This window comes from Nicotiana tabacum, chromosome 7 (genome assembly GCF_000715075.1).
Source record: "Nicotiana tabacum cultivar K326 chromosome 7, ASM71507v2, whole genome shotgun sequence".
Lineage (NCBI taxonomy): Eukaryota > Viridiplantae > Streptophyta > Magnoliopsida > Solanales > Solanaceae > Nicotiana > Nicotiana tabacum.
Window position 1 is genome coordinate 166,725,799 of NC_134086.1, and position 22,303 is coordinate 166,748,101.

A 22,303-nucleotide genomic window follows, 5' to 3' on the forward strand; every position below is an offset into this window, starting at 1 on the left:
AATAAGAGTCCATCCCATGTAATGCATTCACGCACTCCACTCTATTTGCATCCTCATTGACATCAAGATTTAATAGCACGACCTCAAGAGGATCCTCCGCGTTGATCATAGCACTGGTATCATCAACAATCACAACTGTGACAAGGTCTACAAATGAGCACACCTCGGTGCTATTGGGTTGCTTCATAGATTTGCAAACATGGAAAACAACCTTTTCATCTCCCACTCGGAAAGTGAGCTCACCCGCTTCAACATCAACCAATGCCTTCCCTGTTGCAAGGAAAGGTCTGCCCAAGATAATAGGAACCTCATAGTCCACTTGACAATCCAAAATGACAAAGTTGGCCGGCAAAATGAATTTGTCCACCCGAACAAGCACATCATCAATAATTCCCAAAGGTCGCTTAATAGATCGATCCGCCATTTGAAGTCTCATTGAGGTTGGCCTAGGTTGCCCGATACCCAAAGTATTGAAAACCGAGAAGGGCATTAAATTGATGCTAGCTCCCAAGTCACATAGAGCCTTGGCAAAATCCGCACTCCCAATGGTGCAAGGAATAGTGAAAGCACCGGGATCTTCAAGCTTCGTGACCATTGAATGCACTATAGCACTAACTTGGTGAGTCTACTTTATAGTTTCACAATCCATAGAACGCTTCTCTGTAACCAAGTCTTTCATGAATTTTGCATAACCCGGCATTTGTTCAAGTGCCTCTACCAAAGGCACATTAATAGATAAGTTCTTCATCATGTCAATGAACTTTTTAAACTGATTATCATTCTTCTGCTTCGCGAGCCTTTGAGGATAAGGTGGAGGTGGTCGTGGCAAAGGAGCCTTGGCTTTTGGCACAACCGGCTCCGGCATGTCAATTATGTGTTTCCTAGACGAGTTCACATTATTTTGGGTTTCCATCTCAACTTCTTGAATATCAATCCTCACTTCATTGTTCACATTTTCATCAACCACATCTTCAACTACCAAAGGGGCCTCGTCGTCTTGCAACTCAACATCATCATCTACAACTTGCTTTTGCTTAGAGACATTCACATCACTGTCTCTCCCACTTCTTGTTATGACCGCCATAACATGATTGTTCCCACCCTTTGGGTTCACTACCGTATCACTTGGTAGAGCACCCTTTGGGCGAGTATTCAATGACTGAGAGATTTGGCCTAATTGCACCTCCAAGTTTCGGATAGAGGTGTTGTGAGAAGCTAACTGTGTATTAGATTCGCATTCTTCTTCATCATCTGCTCGAACATCATTTCAATTTTACCCATATCATTACTAGAAGAACTAGGACCTTGAGAAGGGAAAGGGGGTGGATTGTTCGGTTGTTAGTACATTGGGGGCCTTTGAAAGCCTTACCCCCAGTTGCCTTGGTTTCCATTGTTGTTCCACCCGCCTTGATTGTTGTTGTTGCCCCAATTGTTGTTATTTCCATTTCAATTGCCTTGGTTGTTGTTTTGATTACCCCAATTGTTGTTTTGGTTGTTGTTATTCCAATCACCACCACTTTGTTGTTGATTGCCCCAATTTTCTTGGGGTCGCCATTGTTGGTTTGAAGAGTTGCCTCTATTGCCTTGATAGTTGTTGACATATTGTACCTCTTCACTTAGATCATCATAACCATCATTTTGATACCCATCATATTCATCAACAAATTGCTCAGAATTTCCTTGATTTTGTTGCCTCCTTTGCCTTCTCTTGTTGACAAGCATACTAACACCCTCCATAACATTCACTTGGCGAGGATTATGAACTTGTTGCAACTGTGCCTTAGCCAATTGATTCATGGTAGTAGTAAGCTCAGCTATCACTTGCCCGTGGTCATGTAATTCCTTGTGCAAATGAATAACCGTAGGGTCACCTTGAGGCACATTTGCTCTACTCTGCCATGCTGAAGAAATGTCCGCCATTTCATCAAGTACATCATATGCCTCACCATAAGAAAGCTTCATAAAATTACCCCCGGCCAATTGGTTCACAATTCATTGATTTGTAGTATTTATGCCCCGGTAGAAGGTTTGTTGGATCATGACCTCGGTCATATCATTACTAGGGCACTCCTTCACTATCGTCCTATACTGCTCCCAAATCTCATGCAACGGTTCCGTTGGCTCTTACTTGAAGGCCAATATTTCATCTCGAAGTGCCGCCATATGACTAGGAGAGAAGAATTTGGCAATAAACTTATCCGCCAACTCATCCCAAGTTGTGATGGAATGGTTGGGGAGTCTCTCGAGCCAATCCAATGCCTTTCCCCGAAGTGAGAACGGGAAAAGTCTCAATCTCAACGCATCCTCGAACACATACGTCGGTTTGCTCCCCCAACATGTATCTACGAACCCCTTGAGATGATTGTAGGCATTTTGATTTGCAACGCCCGTGAAGTACCCACGCTGCTCAAGTAAGGTCAACATCACATTGGTTATCTGAAAGTTGCCCGCCCGGATTCGGGGTGGGACAATAGCATGTGCATAGCCTTGTTTGGTAATACTCTAGGAACTACTCTTGGAGGGACCGGGGGAGGGTCTGGAATATTGTCATTTGGATTAACATTGGCATTCCGGCCTCTCCGTTGACCTTGAGGTGCAAGAGGCACCTCATCTTGCTTAAGATAATCTACCTTCTCCCCCGCTATCATGTTTCCAAGAGGGTCATTAGCATTATTTAAAGCCATGTTGGTACCCGAGTAATGACATAAACAAGTAAGTAACAAAGAAGGAAAGAAGAACAATACACAAAACTAACTAAATAGATAGCTAAAACTGTTAGCTCCCCGGCAATGGCGCCAAAAAGTTGATCGCTACCTACTCTGCACTACTAAAAAGTAGGAAGAGAGGGTCACAATAGCTTTTACCCGCTTTTGTGGGCCGGGATCGATTTCCGCAGGGAGCTAGGAATGGAGTCGAGTATCTATTTAGATTGGGATTGTGTAATTGTTCCAAATGTCACTTCCAAACATCTTTTGATTTTTCTTTAACAAACTAATATTATCAACTACTAATTAGAACTAAATTATGCTAATGAGAAAATTGCTAGAGTTGTATCTAACGGGTAGAAAGGCACCAGGGTAGTGACTTTTACCTAGGTGGTTAATTGACGGGTAAATGCTTCTAAGGTTCGATTGACATGATTGGGGAAACATGCTATAACTGTTGCACAATTTTACCCACTCTCACACCCCTCGGTAGAGATAGTGATTTTGCCCAATTGACTCTCTCGAGACCAAATGGGTAGGAAAATTAGCTCAAGCAACTAGGGTTCAAGTCGGGTAATTACTCTCTCGAGGTTTAACCCTTTAATTGGGACTATCAATTCTTTTGAGTCCATCCCAATTCCTTATTGGGTCAATTTTGGAGACGTAGGCACTCTTTCTCAAGAAGAGTCAAGTCAACTTAGCACAAACCAGTGTTTGCAACCACCAATTCGTAGATTAAACCATAAAATTGTCCCAAATAGCAAACACCCATAGTTAATCTAACCCTAGATGGCAACACTCATCAATTACCCACACTAGGGTTGAGCCACAATCCTAGCTAATGGGTTTAACTACTCATGCTTGAAGAAGAAAATAGAGAAATAGATGAAGAACAAGACATATTAATTAAAAGCTAATGTAAATACAGAGAATCTTTCGTTAAATCTAAGTAAAGATGCAAAAAATGGATACACAATAGCTTCTCACGAGCGCAACCTTGTTCAAAAAATAGTTGATACCCTAAAAAATGAAAAAATGTTCTATTTATACTAAGCTGGAAAAACTGGACAAAAATGCCCCTGCGGGGTCAATGCATGCCGCACAAAATGGACTGCGACCGCACTAGGCTCTTGGACTTGAAGTCTTGGCTCTCTGAACTCAGGCTCCGCGGACCGCGCAGAATGGACCGCAGCCGCGGAGGTCTCTAATGCGGTCCGCACAAAAATGACCGCGGACCGCGCTGGCTTGATCCTTGTCAAATTACATCTCTCTGATCTTCCCTTCCAAGGACCGCACATAATGGCAATGCAGCCGCGGAACCTTCTGTGCGGACCGCGCAAGATCGAATGCGGCCGCACTGCATTAAAGCTCGATTTGCTAACTCTATGAATCCCCTAGTGCGGACCGCACAAAGTGTAGTGCGGCCGCACTAGGCCTTTTCGTCCTGAGTTTGCCTTGTCTTTGGTACTTGAGCAGGTTTCACTCCTTTTGAGCCGATCTTTGTCTTCGTCACTTTGTCGATCAAACATGCAATCAAGCACAACTTATGAGATTTTTGGGACTATTTTGTAAGAATTTATAATAAAAGTGTAAGCAGGAAGGAGCATAAGACACGTCAAAATTCCTAGTTATTAGAGGTCGACCCCGTACGGCCAAGGGCCTTCACCAAATAGAAGAATTTGACCTTGTCCGAATCAACATTCGGCCTCGTCCGAATCAACCTTCGGTCTCGTCCGAAACAAAATTTGGCCTCGTCCGAATCAACATTCGACCTTGTTCGAACCAAGGCAGGTTAACATTTTGACCAGCTCGAAATAACACCCCTACAGCCAAGGGCCATAGGCAAAAAGAAGAATTTGGCCTCGACCGAATCAACATTCGGCCTCGTCCAAATCAACCTTCGGCCTCGTCCGAATCAACATTCGGCCTCGTCCGAATCAACATTCGGCCTCGTCCGAATCAACCTACGGCCTTGACCGAATCAACCTTTGGCCTCGACCGAATCAACCTTCGGCCTGGACCGAATCAACACTCAGCCTCGACCGAATCAACACTCAGCCTCGACCGAATCAACACTCGGCCTCGACCGAATCAACACTCGGCCTCGTCCGAATCAACATTCGGCCTAGTCCGAATCAACATTTGACCTCGTTCGAACCACGACGGGTTAACATTTCGACCAGCTCAAAATAAGACCCCTACGGCCAAGGGCCATCGCCAAAAAGAAGAATTTGGCCTCGACTAAATCAACATTCGGCCTTAATCAACCTTCAGCCTCGACCGAATCAACCTTCGGCCTCGTCCGAATCAACCTTAGGCCTCGTCCGAATCAACCTTCGGCCTCTTCCGAATCAACACTCGGCCTCGTCCGAATCAACATTCGACCTCGTTCAAACCACAACGAGCTAACATTTCGACTAGCTCGAAATAACACCCCTACGGCCAAGGGCCGTCGCCAAAAATAAGAATTCGGCCTCGTACGAATCAACACTCGGCCTCGTCCGAATCAACCTTCGGCCTCAACCAAATAAACCTTCGGCCTCGTCCGAATCAACATTCAGCCTCGTTCGAACCATGATGTGTTATCATTTCGACCAGCTCGAAATAACACCCCTACGGCTAAGGGTGTCGCCAAAAAGAAGAATTCGGCCTCGATCGAATCAACATTCGGCCTCGTCCGAATCAACCTTCACCCTCGATCGAATCAACCTTAGGCCTCGACCGAATTAACATTCGGCCTCGATCGAATCAACATTCGGCCTCGACCGAATCAACATTCGGCCTCGACCGAATCAACATGCGGCCTCGTCCGAATCCACATTCGGCGACCTTGCCCGAATTCACATTCGGCGACCTCGCCAGAATCAACACTCGGCTCGTCCGAATCAAACTTCGACATCGTCCGAATTCATATTCGGCGACCGTGCCCGAATTCACATTCGGCAAACTCGCCGGAATCAACCTTCGGCCTCGTCCGAATTCACATTCGGCGACCTTGCTCGAATTCACATTCGGTGACCTCGCCGGAATCAACATTCGGCGACCTCACCCGAATTCATATTCGGCGACCTTGCCCGAATTCACATTCGGCAACCTCACCCGAATTTACTTTCAACGACCTCGTCCGAATTCACATTTGGCCTACTCGCTCGTCCAGATCCGAGGACGCGAATGACCTCCGCCGATGCTACCATCCTTGTCAAAGCCGTCATCCCGGCCTCGACGACCTTCCCAACTCTACCGTTTTCTCGATCGACTCATCACTCGAGTCATTGGCCCTGATCGAACTCCGCTAAAGTTCAGCCTGCGGGGATACCACTTTGCTTTAAAGATCGGCAGCCTCAGCCGCGATCCACACTAGTCGACCTCCCCATCCGAATTTCTCGAACTACGATTAATGAAGTCCGCTCACCGAGCTCGACCAAGAGACGACCTTAATAAGCGGAGGTTGTAACTGTATGGGTCAAAATTAGATCAGAGAAATTCGGCACTCAGAGACATAAGGTCGAGGTCGAACAATCATCAATAGCCGAGGTTGGACAGTCATCAATAGCCGAGGTCGGACAGTCATCAATAAGACCGAGGTTGGACAACGATGAAATAGCTAGTTTGCTTTGGAATCCTCAAAGGGATTATTCTACTGAATATTCCCTCTAATTATACTTTTTTAGGATTTTCTATGAATACCCCTTATAAATAGAAAGAGATGATTTCTCAAAAGGGGGGTTGTCTGGCTCTCGCCTCCCTCTCCCTCTCTCTAGAAAATATGTAAACACACTTCTCTGGAGGATCTGTGATCCCATACCTTCATCGGATCCAAAAAGGGTCCTAAGGTTCTTGTATTTGTCTATCATTCGTCTTTATCAAATGAAAGAAGATCCGACTCACTCAAGATTGGGTGAATATTTTCCATTATTTACATTTTATTGCTACTTAATGTTACTTAATGCATCTTTCTTTATGCTATTAAATCTGGCCATAATCACGGCTAATATTTATACTCGGCTATGTCTTTCTATTCATATTATCCATCTCAGATCTAGAGTAAATTATCCCATCATTTTTGATTGATTTGTTTAAAAAGGTTTCAATATCTTTTAAGTGAAACACACCTTACTAGTTTTGTAATAACTAAACCTCATCTTTTTGGGATCAAATCTACGTATGTATGTACAAAAGTGTGTGTATATATATAACACAACATATCATGTGCATTCCCAGTTTACCACATTCAACCACTACAATGCGACGGCTGCACCGAATTTGTGCAGCCAAGCCGGTTACCTTTTTTATTTTTTTATTTTTTAATTCTCATTAGATATCCAGTATCCACATTGGCCTGACTAACTGGATCCGCATAGCGTTAACTCGATCCATGTTAAAAAAGAAATTATCTTATTAGAATATTTTTCATATGCCCGTTGCATATAAGGTTCTGCTGTCTTACACCAACATAACTATTTAATAACCTTTCCCACCATACCGTTGAAAGATTTATTTATTAATTTACTAATTTTATTTATTATAAACAACTAGTGTTAGACCCGCGCGATGTGCGGATAATTTGACGGAATATTAATCTTATAAAATTATGATCTAATATATCATATTATTTTAATAAATATTAATTATTATTTTATTATTTAATATAGTGTACATAAATATAATAAAATCTATAAAAAATCAAAGGTTACAAAGCATTATAGTAAACAAATTAATTATTTATTATTTATTAAATTAGCAAGTACTTAGTACTATACATTTATTAATGTAATTTTTTTTATTAATTTATCAATTGACTAAATATTTTGATACTACTTCTCTTCTAGTAGAACATACATATATATTTTCTTATTCTGGAAATATATATTTTTATATTTATGTTATACTATTTAAAATTATTGATAAGCCTTTTATTATTTTTATAAAAAAATGTACTAATATTTTTACTAATTAATAAAATGTGTTTTATATATAATAAGTTATCTTATGTATAATACCCTAATATTTCTTTATATTTTTGTATTTTTCATTATGAAATTATGAGTTCTATTTATTAACTGAGTTGTCCTACATGAGAAGTTTAATTAGTATATGTATTTTTACGATATCATTTGATTTTGTTTTTTAGTATTATAATACCCTAATGGTTTCTTTATATTTTTGTATTTTTCATTATGAAATTATGAGTTCTATTTATTAACTAAATTGTCCTACATGAGAAGTTTAATTAGTATATGTATTTTTACGATATCATTTGATTTTGTTTTTTAGTATTCTTCATTTATGACTAATTGTTTATTAAGATTTTAGTTATGTGTATATGTACGAATTTTCTCATAATAATTATAATTATTTTTATAAGTCTTGTATGTGTGTGTGTGTGTATATATATATATATATATATATATATATATATATATATATTTGCTCCTTGGTTATCTAACTGTATTATCCATTTTTTAATATTGTTAAATTGACATATGAATTATTAATAAGTAAAAAATTTAGTATAATAACTACTCCCATATATATATATATATATACACACACTCTCTCTCTACTACTACTACTATATTAGAAAGAAATTACTCTCCAATTTGAATCGGTAGTTTTTTATTTTTTTATTGTAAAATAATTTTAAAACTCCAATTTGAATTACGAGTAGAATATTTTTTTTTGTATTTTCGTTTTTATCATAATTATAAGATATCTATATTTATTAATTAAAGTAGTGTAACCAATTAATTCAAAATTTAAAATTCAAAATAAAGTTAGTTAGAAAAGTAGTTTATTTTGTCTTAACAATGCCACTTGGCTTTTTGTTGTTAAAACACTTGTCTTAATGTAGTGTATTTGCTTCTCCTTCTACTATATTACAAAGAAATTACTCTCCAATTTAAATTGGTAGTTTTTTATTTTTTTATTATAAAATAATTTTAAAACTCCAATTTGAATGAGTAGAATATTGTTTTGTATTTTCGTTTTTTATCATAATTATAAGATATCTATATTTATTAATTAAAGTAGTGTAACCACTTAATTCAAAATTTAAAATTAAAAAAAAGTTAGTTAGAAAAGTAGTTTATTTTGTTTTAACAATGCCACTTGACTTTTTGTTATTAATACACTTGTCTTAATGTAGTGTATTTGCTTCTCCTATTCTATATAGATAGATAGATTATATATAGTTATGTGAGCTGGGAATTTTTCGGAAACAACATCTCTATTTTTATAAATTAATTAGGGGTAAAGTCCGTGTACACTTTATCCTCCCCAAACCCAATTTTGTGGGATTTCAATGAATTTATTATTGTTGGTGTATATATGGTTATGTCTCCGGGTAATTTCATAGAATAACTTTATAATGCCACTATAAAAAATTTGATGGTAGACTTCAACAGAGCATTATATTTAAGACAACAATAGAAGATCATTATATTTATGAAAGCAGTAATGGAGATCACATGATTAAATCCAAGTGGGTCCCTAACTCCCCTCCCACACACCCAACTCCATCAGATCGTACAAACAAACGCCAACTACAGATCTGTTTGATAGTCACAACTTACTTCTGTACGAGTAAGATGTAGAAAGACCTTCTACCTTTCTACTCTCCTTTTACTCTTCTCCCAAACAACCCCTATATATTACCCTTCCCTTCCTTCTCTTTAATAGCCGCATACTACACTTCTCTCTTTCTAAGTAGTTTTACTGTGTGCACACATAACAAAACACATTGTGAAAATGGATCGGAAAAATGCTATTTGGATCGGTTTTATTTGCATTATAATCGCCGGCGTTGGAGGTCAAGCTCCGGCCACGTCACCTAGTGCCACCCCAGCACCACCAACACCCACTACCCCATCTCCTCCTACTACCCCTGCACCTACTGGTTCTCCTCCGCGAACTCAACCACCTCCAGCATCTTCCCCGCCGCCGGCAGTTTCATCTCCGCCACCTACATCAACATCACCACCTCCAGCTGTATCAGCTCCACCACAAGCTACACCTCCACCGGCAGCTACTCCTCCTCCAGTGAGTGCTCCACCACCGGCTAGTCCTCCACCACCAGTTAGCTCTCCACCACCGGCTACTCCTCCACCTGTGGCTACCCCACCACCTCCTGCCACTCCACCTCCCAGCCCACCTCCGCCTGCTGCTGCACCTGCACCAGTTGCAACTCCGCCAGATTCGACTCCGGCTGCTGCACCTACGACTGTAGCCACATCTCCGGCACCATCTCCATTGGGAGTATTGAGTCCTCCAGCACCTCCCATGGGTGCTCCATCCCCGAGTACTCTTCCAGCTTTTTCTCCTGGTCCATCAGTAGCCACTGATCAGGTATTTTTTCACTCAAATCTCGGTTTATAGTATACAAATATATATGTTCTACTCTTGCATTATATATATCCTGTTAATAATATAGCTCTTGATTCTTTTCATTTTTCCTTTCATTTTCTGATTTCATAGCATTATAGGTTGGATCATACTTTTAGTTTTACTACATTATTATATACGTTGTCTTAATCTTTCTGTTTTCATTTTCATTTGTTTTTGCAATATTCCTGTAATAAATATGGGAAGAGATTAATATAATAATATGAAATCAGAGAATAAATATAAATAATCTGATTAAACTCTTTTTATATAATGTTATTATCTTAAGGTGTATGCAAAAGATTAGAGTGATATGTAAAAGGGGAGGAAAGAGTAGTTTATGTTTTAAAATACTTTTAGAACCTATAATTATAAATCTGTTATTGACATTATGGATCATGCCGTAAAGAAATGAGGAGTTTAGAGTTAAATAATTTTTAAATATGTGGTATAATTAATATGGAGCGCATAATAGTCAATAGGTATTCTAACATGGACTAGTTTCTCGGAAAATGTGTATGTGACTGTGAAAGCCCAGCCCAAATTGTCGATATGGGAATTTGGGCCTAGTGGGATCAGGTGTGGTCGGGAACATGTGAGCTTTGTCGACGCTTTAGTCTCTGATTAGTCATCGGAGTTTTTCATATTTTATGATTATTCACTAGGGACATGTCACGTGCTTTTTCTGCTTGGCCATAATGACTCTGCCCCTACCCTGAATATCACTATACTAGACCTGCTCAAGTATTTTTATATAGAAGAAGATATAGGGGTAAGCTGGGTAAATGGAGTGAATAAAGTTCCACATGTGAAAACTGTAAAATTAGAAAATACATTCAATCATCCATAAAAGGTGCTTTAATAACCTGTAAGCAAGTATAGTACGTATTTATAGAACAAATAATTGAAGAGACAGAAAGAATAATATGGTGGGTAGCAAAGTCTATACAGAGAGAATATAAAGTCACATTGAACCCCCAATATCCCTTATTTTGAACTTAGTTGGATTCTTATGCATGTGTCAACTTTTCATGTCCCCAAAAAACTCAAACTCAGATTCATTATTAGATCAGATCTGACGGGGCTTAAAAAACATTTGGGATTATTTTGTAGATTTTGAATTTATTTGGATTCTTATGCATGTGCCAACTTTTTATTATATCAGCACAAAAAACTCGTACTGGCTACAGATATATAATGATCAGATGAGATCTAATAGTGCTTGTTAAAAAAATCTTGGTTTATTTTACATGCCATGAATTATCTTTGAGGTGGATGCTTAAATTCTTCAGATGATATTCTGTTTATAAAATAGCCTCATCTCATGGTAATGCTAAACCAAATTTCACAATCAAATTGAGTTGATGATGTCTGGTTATATATAATTTGGACCTGTTTGTTTGGCCATAGATTTTGTCAAAAAATTTCCAATTTTTTTTTGGCAAATACATGTCTCTCCATAAATTTTATCCATATTTTTGAAAATTCCCAAAACCCAGAGCTGGTTTTGGCCCAAAATATTATTATTACATTTTAGAACTTGTGGGTATAAGTCATGTTTCATGTTTTTTCAAAAAAAAAAAAAGTGAAATATGTTTTGAAAACCGATGTCCAAACACATTTTCATCTTCAAACCAAATTTCACTCAACTCAGATTTTTCAAAATAAATTTGGTAATCTATGACCAAACGCTAGCAAAGTGGCTTCTTGTGAGCAACATTAACTTTATGTGTTGCCAAAGCACTCTCTAGTCTCTAGCTAGCTATATATGTTCTTTAGTTTAAATTGTTGATGATTACAACAAAGCCTTATCCCTTAGTCTCAAGTAAGTTGGGGTCTGGCAAATATTTGCTAATTTCATTTTCTTATATTTTGATGGATTTTCTAATATGCAGAGTGGAGTGGAGAGCCTGAGGTTTTCGAAGATGATTATGGGAAGCTTGGTCTTGTGCTTGCTGATTTAGAACTCTGTTTTGATCAAACTACTTTTGCCACTATATATGAATTGCCATCTCTTTAGCTTAGGAGGACCGATGATGGCCTATTTTTCTCATTACATGTATTTGCGGATTATACATTCACTTGGATTCTTTTTTGAGATTTCTTGTTGAGGGGAGCCTTTGTATTTTTGGGACGGTTTGTTTCTAAATTTAAACTGCTATTAGCTCTTCATCCATTTCATGTTTTCTTCTTATATATTTCTCATTTAGCTCATCCATGCCTCTGTTTTGTTATAAACAGAAAATGTCAAACCTTAATTAAACCTATAGCTAGGTCACAAAATGAATAAAATCGTTTAAAATCTATACATGCTCGAGCATTGTTATTTTTTTTTCACATATGGATTTGAAAGTTGAATACCCATCATCAATGGAATTTGTGATGTAGAAAATCACGGAGAATGAGATCCAATGATTTAGAGAATTTCCAATTAAGATTTGGAGAGATTCCTTCTTGATTGGAATTGCAATAACCTTTGTTGAAAGGATTTTGTGGATCTTAGCTTTTGTTGCATTAGAGATGTCTTATAAATTGCTCTTTAGAACCCAATATAAATCATTCGAAGTCAATAATAATTCTCTCTTAAGATTTTCTTGCCGCGAGCAAACTTTCTCTAATAAACTATTTCACCTTCTATTTGCCTGATTGTTTTCTTGTTTACTCTTCCTACATCAATTTGTAACCTAGAAATAAGGCAATTACTGACCGTCTGTCAACATGTCAAATTGAATTGACGTAGTGACCTTCTGCAACATGTCAAATTGCATTGACCATGTAAACATTTATTTACACCATCCGTGAATATAACTTCAATCCTGTGATAAATTTTATAGAATTGGGTAACACACATCCTTGGCACCATTTCTAAATTATGTCATATCAATTTATGCATAAAGTTCAGGAAAGTTGGGCAAATGAAGGGAAAATTTTGAAAAAGCAAAAGAAACTGTGCCTTGTAGTAGATTGGTCGATTCGTCGAAATGCTTTAAATGACGGCACTGGCAAATCGTTCGTCTGCCTGCTTTTGTGATATTCACCGTAGTAATTCCCTGCTCTGCGAAGGGTAAAGTTAATTTACTGAAAAGTGAAAACTGCAGGCATCTTGATCTTCGACCAGACGATGATATCTATTGTCCAGGTGAAAAAATCTTTCTGATTGTTTGCCGAAAAACTCATAAAAGTTAAAAACTTTGAATGGCTTATCTTACATTATGAGCAGAAATGTTTGAAAATTACCGGACACTGGGACACCTATGTTTACCTCCAAAACCACTAGCCAGTTTAAGATTGTTCTACCGGAAGAGTAGAGATGGTTTTAGATAGACCCTAGACTAAAGAAAAGATGGAAGAGCACTGATAGGCAAGTACTAACAAGACAAAATATTTAGAAAACTAGTGATAGTAAATTAAGAAAATACTTATATAATCCGAATGAAAAAAAAGTGTTGCTATTAATTTATTTGTGTTGGGTTTACAATTCGGAATAAAATGACATATGACTAATGGGTTATCGAGTCGGATACGGTTTGTTCGATTACTTCGTTTTCTATCACGCAAGGTGCTTTTAAAACCAAAAAGAGTGGTACTTGAATTTGTGTTTAGGAAAAGATTGGTTTGAAAGGTTACTATCTATTTTTTTTTCTTTCTATTCAATCATTCAATTAAATATGTCTGAATATTAATTATTACCGTAAAAATTACACGGGGCGCCCAAACATGTAGTCGCTTTGTCTTTCTATTTGTACCCGTACCCGTTTTTTTTGTTAAAAGCCATTTGAAAAGACTATTTTGTCCTTTATTAAAAGACTACTTTCTCTCCAAGTATACGCTAGTCCTCTACTGTCTCTGTCTCTCTCTCCCGTTATTCACGTTTTTTGATTTGCTCTTCTCTGAAATCAAAGGGTTTTCGTCGTTGTTTCGAATTTTCAACTGCTAGTCGTTGTTGTTTCCACATTACGATTTAATCACAGGTACATTGCATTAACTTTCTGGGTTTTATTTTACGATTTAATTTCGGTTTTGGGTTTGATAGTCATATATTTATGATAGGGTTTAGTTTGATAAGTTCATTAGTTTTACTTTTACGTTTGTATTTTTAGGTTTTTTGAACGAGTGTTTATGTTGTTAATGAAAATTCTATAAATTCATGTGTGATTAGACGTTCAAATTTTTAAAAATTTTCAGAGTTAAACAGATGATAATGATACCTTAGATAGGAGCTGAAGTTTTTTTTTCATGTTTTGGCATTATTTTTGATTTTGAATTTTTGTTTTGTTTTTTTGCTGAATGTTTTGTGCTTTTATGAAGAACTAGAATTAAGTTTTTGTGTTTGTAACTGGTGAATTCCATCTTTAGGAGATGAAGTTTTTTGTGTTTGTAACTGGTGAAGTCCAGCTTTAGGAGATGAAGTTTTTGTGTTTGTTACTGGTGAACTTCAGCTCTAGAGCTGAAGTTTTTGTTTTATACCTGTCGAACTTCAGCTCTAGAGCTGAAGTTTTTTTTTGTAACTTGTCGAACTTTAGCTCTAGAGCTGAAGTTTTTGTTTTATACCTGTCGAACTTCAGCTCTAGAGCTGAAATTTTTGTGTTTGTAACTGGTGAATTCCATCTTTAGGAGCTGAAGTTTTTTGTGTTTGTAACTGGTGAAGTCCAGCTTTAGGAGATGAAGTTTTTGTGTTTGTTACTGGTGAACTTCAGCTCTAAAGCTGAAGTTTTTGTTTTATACCTGTCGAGCTGAAGTTTTTTTTGTAACTGTCGAACTTCAACTCTAGAGCTGGAATTTTTGTTTTATACCTGTCGAACTTCAGCTCTAGAGCTGAAGTTTTTGTTTTATACTTGTCGAACTTAAGCCTTCTTAGGTGTTGAAGTTTTAAATGATCTTTTTGATAATGTCCTGATGTTATTATTTGTATCTTTTACTTTTTTGGACAGATGACTCCTAAAGCACCTAAAGATCCCAAAGTAGCTAAAGAAGGCAAAGCACCTAAAAAACCTAGACTACCTGTAGTAGCACCAGGTCCTTATGTCCCTGGGCCTCTACCTACAGTACCAAGACAAAAATATTTTGAGTTTACGGAATGGTTTAACTCTAAGGGTTACTGGAAAAGGAACCATGATTTGAAGAGTTTAATTGCAAATTTCTTGACTCCTGCACAAAGGGATAAGCTTAATAATGGTGCATTTAGATACATTATTGCTATGGAGAATTTCAAATGCAGCATGAAGTTGGTTCATTGTCTGTGTCTTTCTCGAATATTCACGAATGATCGAGACTCCATTAGTTTCAAGATTTTTGGACATGATGTTTCCTTCACCCTTGAAGACTTTCACATTATGTGTGGTTTGCGAATCACAACACATAATATTGAAAAACCATTTAATCGAGAGAGCACTATTCTGAAGCGCTATCTTGGTAAGTCCAAGGGTATGAGTTTGAAAGATATTCGAAGTTTTATGACTCGCAATGTAATTCCAAAGAATGCTGTGAATCATGCACACGTATGCAAGAGTGATGATGATGTAGTTAATCTTATGGAAATTCTTATTGTAGAGTCTATTCTGTTTGGGAAAAATACCGAGTCATGTGTGATTGAGGAGTATGCATCTATCATTGAAGACGAGAAGCTTTGTGCTGAATATTCTTGGGGTAATGTGGCTTATGAGAAGCCCATTAATTCACTGAAACATGCATTGGACAAGTAGAACAAACATCATGCAACTGAGTATAAACTTACTGGATTTCCAGATGTTCGGGAGAAGTATGTAGCAGAGGATGAGTACCTTGATATGCCTCAATCCCCAGGATGTTACGTTATGTATGCATGGGAGAGCCTAAATATCCCGAACTTTATTATATGTTCAAAACTTATGAAGTAAGTTACTTTTTTTTTATTTTTGTATTTGTGTTAATATGTTGATGTATTAGTTTTTTTCTCCTCATAATATACTTTTTTGTATTAAACAGAGATATCGCGACTTTAGGGTATTGGATATAATTCCTACAGAAGAGGAATTGAATTCAATGCCTTTAATTGGGAAATTAACGTGCAACCGGATTAGTTCAAATGTAGTTAATACAGTTCCTTCAACTAGTAAATCACCATGTACTCTGAGTCGATCAAAAGAATTGAATCGAACTCCTATCATTGGTAAATCACCACCTACAAAGAGTCGATCAAAAGAAGCGAATCAAACTCATGACATTGGTGAATCACCACGTAGTCGGAATCAACCAAAAGAACCGAATCGAACTCATTTTATTGGCGAAGCATCTCGTACCAAGAGTCGTTCTACCTCATCTACATCTGACTTTGATGACGATGAATTACTTGATACAATATGCTCTGTAAGGTTTGATCTGAAGTTTTTTTGGGTTTGTTTTTGTAAAAGTACAACATGTTTTTTGAGCTGAAATTTTCTTCTATATCTGAATTTTTGTTGTGTATTTATTGTAGAGGTTAACGACGGAGGTTCAAAGGCATGTAGAAAAAGAAAGAAGCACGATCGTGAATGAAGTTTTTGATAGTGAAGGTAAACTAATTTATAGAGAAGTCTTTTTATTTGTGCTGATTTTATTTCAGATTAATCATTGTTAGTAATTTTTTTTTCTAGGAATATTTCGATGAGAAGTTTGAACAGTTGTTTATGATTGTCAACAAATCAAATGGAATGGACGATGGCAATTTTGATTTGAGTAAGCATCGAGAATATGATAGGAGGAACGACTGTTACAAGATCCATCAGCTTTTGAAGGCGATCAACATGTTCAAGAACAAGTTGAAGAGCATAGTTCCAATGCAGATAGATTGAGCAGAGATGTAAATGATGAAGCACATTTATCAACTGAGAATATTGGAAGCAAGCAAGGTGCACATAATCAAGTTGTTGAGACTGAAGAACATACTGCTCATGATGCATTGCGTAAAGTCGCAGATGATAATGCTACACATAATGAAGCGGCTGTTGAAGGCATTGAACATGTTCAACAATAAGGTGGAGAGGAACAATCCAATGTCTGTAGACAGAGTAAAGGTGGAGAGAAAGGTGCAGATGATCAAGTTGTTGGCACTGAAAAACATGCACCGAGTTGTGCTTTGGAAAGTGATATTGGAAATCAAGCACCTGTTGGTACTTTAAATCTAAAAGACGATCGTTATGCAGGAGTAATAGCGATTTGCAATGAACTTCTAGGTGCTGATACACAGGAAGTTGTTACTATAGGTACAAAGTGTGAAGTTTATAATATTTCAATTATACTTTAGATAGGAGCTGAAGTTTTGTTTTCATGTGTTTGTGTTTTTTGTAAAAACTACAGCATGTTGTTTGGTGAATGTTTTGGTTTGTAACTGGTGAACTTTCAGCTATAGAGCTGAAGTTCTTTTTTTATAACTGTCGAACTTCAGCTCTAGAGCTGACGTTTTTTTATAACTGTCGAACTTCAGCTCTAGAGATGAAGTTTTTTTTTTGTAACTGTCGAACTGAAGTTTTTTTTGTAACTGTCGAAGTTTTTGTTTGTGACTGGCTAACTTCAGTCTTCTTAGAGTTGAAGTTTTAAATATTTTTTTTATAATATCCTTTAGCGAAATTTTCACTACAGGTATAAATTTTTTCTATGCTTTATATATAGAAAAACTAGTTGATCTATTCCCCATCTTTTATGAATATGTAGTGGAAGTTGAAACTAGTCGTGGTTCAATTGCCACAACTCAAAAACTCTCTATTGATGCTCAATTGAATGAAGGTAGAGTTGAGAAAAACTTCCAAAGAATACTGCAATGGTCGTCGACGTTGGTTCACAATTGAATGATGCTGAAATGCTGATATTGGGAAAGGCATGCATCCTAGGGAAACCACAGCGGAAGACAAACATAAAGGTATTCTATATATCATGAATTTATTATATTTGATCGAAGTATATTTTTTACATTTTGAAATTTTACATATTTTATTTTCTTTTTTATGTTTTTGAATGATTTTTCAGAAAGACTGGAGGCAGCTCGAAAAGAATTGGGTGAGATTCTGCAGCAATATGAAAAAGGAGATACATATATTCACACCTGTTGATTCACAGACAGGTGTGAAGTGTGTTGGTATTATTTTATATAATTTAGTCAGTATTATTTATTATTATTTTTTGCATGAAGATACAGGATCTGTTGGAATGCAAACACCATCTGTGTCGCAACACTTAGACCAGGTAATTATTTTCTGCAATTCGATTACTGGCTAATTTATTGCCTAATGTGTGTTCTCTATCAGTTTTATTTATGTTTATATTTTTCTTGCTTTTGCAGATCTCATCTGATGCATCGGAACTTCTTCCAAAACCTAAAAGAAGGAAGATTTCTAGTTCTCCTATGTGTGACACCAGTGATATCCCCAACTTCAATTATGTTCATTTTCACTTGGTAGTACACAAGGGGCTGATTCAGAAGGTAATTCTGCTTTTGTTGTTGTTCGTGAAGAGACATAAGAACATCGTGAACAGCAGGGAATTGGTCAAGCATCTGCCACGATGGCTGTAGTTTCCCCTCTGCTGCTGAACAACAACAGTTAGTTGTGACGGTACAGCAGGAAGAGCAAGCAAAAGGAAAATAATATAAAAAAGGGAAAAGGATGCGTATAGAGAGTATTTGGTTGAGATCTCCTTATGTAGTTTATAAGAAAAAGCAAAGGGGGCAAGATTGGATAGTATGAAAGAATAGAAGAAGGTGTCCCTTCCATTATGTTAATCAAGACAGTGGATTGATGCAAAGATTTAAAGAGTGGTTGGAGATGGATGCCAGTGAATATGATTCAAATCCATTCAGATTAGCTGGACTTGATATTCAAAAATCATTCTTTACCGAGCTTATGGATACTGACTCTGATCTTGCAGATGAAGTAAGTTATTAAGTTTGTTTTTTGAATTGGTTTTCAACTGTATTTCCCAAAAGTTCAGCTTATTTTTTGTAGTATAGCTTTATTCATAGTAAACTGTTGAAGTTTTTTAGCTTATTTGCTAGAACTGAATATGCTTAAGTTTTTGTCATGCTGTTTGTAGTTGTATAATGTGTTTTTTCTAAACTTCATAGTGGTAATTTCACATGTTATCATTTGTCGTTGTCCATTTGCAGCATATTGATGTGGGCGTATATTACTTGCGCAAAAAATATTGCTATCACCTTCCACGTTATACAAAATCAAGATGTGCAGTAACATATTTACTTTTCGATCAGTATATGACTATCCTAGATAGTATTCATCCTTCAGAAGAAAAGTTGAAGATAATTGAGAAAAGGAAGCAAAAGAGAATGGCAGTTCTTAAGAGCAAATCAAAGAGAAAGAAGATATCCGAAGAACAGATTGAAAAAAAAGAAGCGGTTATTAAGCCACTTACAGACTTTTGTTGGTATGAGGAAGAATCAACGAATGAAAAGGTGGCCAACTACGTAAAAGGCCTCGACCTTTCCTGTGGTATCTCATGGGCATTTGCCAAAAAAGTATTCTTTCCATTTCGACTTAAGCCAAGAGAGGGCCAAATATCTACGCACTACTTTTTTGGAATTCTGGACTTTGAAGACAAATTTATATATGCGTATGATTCCATGGGCGATGCAACATACGAGCGTGCACTTGAACATGTCAAAATTTATGCCCGGTTGATTCCACACTGTCTCAAATGCTTAAATTTTGGGGAACATAATAAATTTTATGGGGACAGTCCTGTGGAAAAATTTCAAATTAAGTGGATGAACACACCGAAGCAGACTACCAAGTACATGTTTCACATATGTTTTACCATGCATCTTATGTTTATTTTTTTTCCCTTGTGTTAACTATTCTTTAATTTCTTTTTCATGTGTTTTTTGTAGTGTGGATTGTGGTATATTTGCTCTTAAGTTTATTGATATCCGGTTGAAGAGAGAAGATGTCTTCAATTTCGATCAAAGTCAAACATTGACATTCAGGAGAGAATTGGCTGCCAATCTTTGGGCTCATGGAAAGTGGAAAAAAGATAGCGGCTATGAAACTTCAGCAGAACGAGAAGGACATGATTATGGAGATTTTGAAGAGACTCTGTGTGAATATTTTGATTAGAGGATTGGTTGTACATAATTTGGATTTTGTGAATATACATTAATTATTTTTTTAGTTCACTTTCACAAATATGTTTGTGTCTTTTATCATGAATTTTAAGTACATTTTTTGTTTGAAAAAACTTAAGCATGACTTCTGCTTTTTGAGCTGAAGTTTTGTTTAAAAGTTATAAGAAAACTATTAAATCCGACACAAAAACTTCACCTTATCAGGTGGTGAAGTTTTTGGAAATATGGTAAAAAACTTCAGGACATTCGACCGAAGTTTCTTCAAAAAGCTTTAAGACAAAAACTATTAAATCCAACACAAAAACTTCTGCTTATCAGGTGCTGAAGTTTTTGGAAATATACTAAAAAACTTCAGCACATTGGGCCGAAGTTTTTTGAAAAGCTTTAGGACAAAAACTATTCAATCCAACAGAAAAACTCAAATAGGCTGATCAAGTGCTGAAGTTTTTGGAAATATACTAAAAACTTCAGCACATTGGGTCGAAGTTTTTCAAAAAAAGCTTAAGACAAAAACTATTGAATCCAATAGAAAAACTTCAGCTTAACAGGTGCTGAAGTTTTTGGAAATATACTAAACAACATCAGCACATTGGGCCGAAATTTTTCGAAAAAGCTTTAGGACAACAACTTTAGCATGTTTTGGTATTTTTTTTAAGTTGATACTTATCTTCTTTGCATTTACTATCTACTTTTTGTCTTTTGTCAACTACTTCATCTTTCATTTAAATTTGTTTGACCATATAGTAATGATCCGAAAAGTTATTTTTCAGGCTGAAGTTATTTTTTTTACTATAGAAAAACTGTGGGTTTTATTAGGGCTGAAGTTATATTTCTTTTTGCATTTACAACATACTTGTTTTTACCACCTACTTATCTTGTTTCATTCAATTTCTCTGAACGTAAAACAGTAAAAACAACTAAAAAGTTACTTTTACATTTATAGATATTAAATTGATTAGGTGAACTCTTTGTCTATATTAACAATCTCTTCATTTGAAATTTCATAGTCATTCATAGAGTTCTATCATATTTCTTTAAATTTGTATTCATCCTTAGTCTTTCAGTTTTTGTTAAAGAAAAAATGTCTGGTGCAAGCGGAAGTGGGAAGCCTAATATGGATGAAATTATGCAGAAGTGGGAGAGTTTGAAGTGTGAATGGTACAATAACAAACCGATGTCTAAGCTTATGCTTTTGTAGGATCAAATAAAGGCTGATTGGGAGAGAATCAGACCATAGTTTTTTGCCAATCAATCATTCCAGAACAGGCTTAACATGGAACGTAGTTGTGGAAGTTATTCAACCTCGTTCGACAAGGTTGTGCAGCAGTTTGATAGTTTTCAGTTTCCCAGCTGGAACGACTATTCCAAGCAGCAAAACAACCTAAAGACTCTTCTTTCTCTTATGGACAGAGTAATCGTCGAACAAAGTCAGCTGCGTGATCAATTCAACAAGTTAAAGATTGATCTTCTTGAATTCAGTGGTCTTTTGCCCGAGTACCCTATAGTTATCTCCGATAGTGATGATGATGAGATATTTATAGAAATTGAGGAGTACTGTGATGACGACGATGATGATGGTGATGATTGTTAGTGTTTGTAATCCTTTTTTATGTTTTCAATGCTATGCTTTTTGTTTACTTCAACCCATAGAGCTGAAGTTTTTTAGGTTAATTTTGTATAACTTCAGCCCGGAGAGCTGAAGTTTTGTTTGTAAATGTGTGTTGTTCTGACCTCTTTTTATATCAATGTAATTGTCACCCTCTTTGTTCTTAGCTTTCTATTGCATTATCCTTGTTATTTGTTGGTATTTGCTTTATACTTCTTAGTTGCTTAGAGATGCTACAACTTTTGTTTGTACATGCGTTTCTTTTTGTGTGTTGTACGCATATGTGTGTGTGTGTTTGTTTAAGGATATGTATTTCACATACTGTAACCTGAAGTTTTTTCTTGCAGAAGTCATTGTGTACTTTTTAAAAATGCAACAAAACCTGTAAGCCTGCGCAACAAAAATGAGTGATTTGTACTTTAGCAGTATATAAAATTGTCCAAGAGCTTATTTTTTTATTCCTATGAAAAAAATCACATTTGAATTATGTCATACAATAAAGAAAGTCTAAATTCAGACCAAGGA

General features: G+C 36.6%; 1 protein-coding gene across 1 annotated transcript; it reads left to right on the forward strand.

The window, feature by feature from the left end:
• Window positions 1–9,287: 9,287 nt before the first annotated feature.
• LOC107771591 (uncharacterized) lies at window positions 9,288–12,261 on the forward strand. The gene is made up of 2 exons (XM_016591000.2): window positions 9,288–10,049; window positions 11,981–12,261. The coding sequence occupies exons 1-2, from the start codon at window positions 9,453–9,455 to the stop codon at window positions 12,047–12,049; spliced, it is 666 nt and encodes a 221-aa protein (XP_016446486.1). The 5' UTR covers window positions 9,288–9,452; the 3' UTR covers window positions 12,050–12,261.
• Window positions 12,262–22,303: the final 10,042 nt, after the last annotated feature.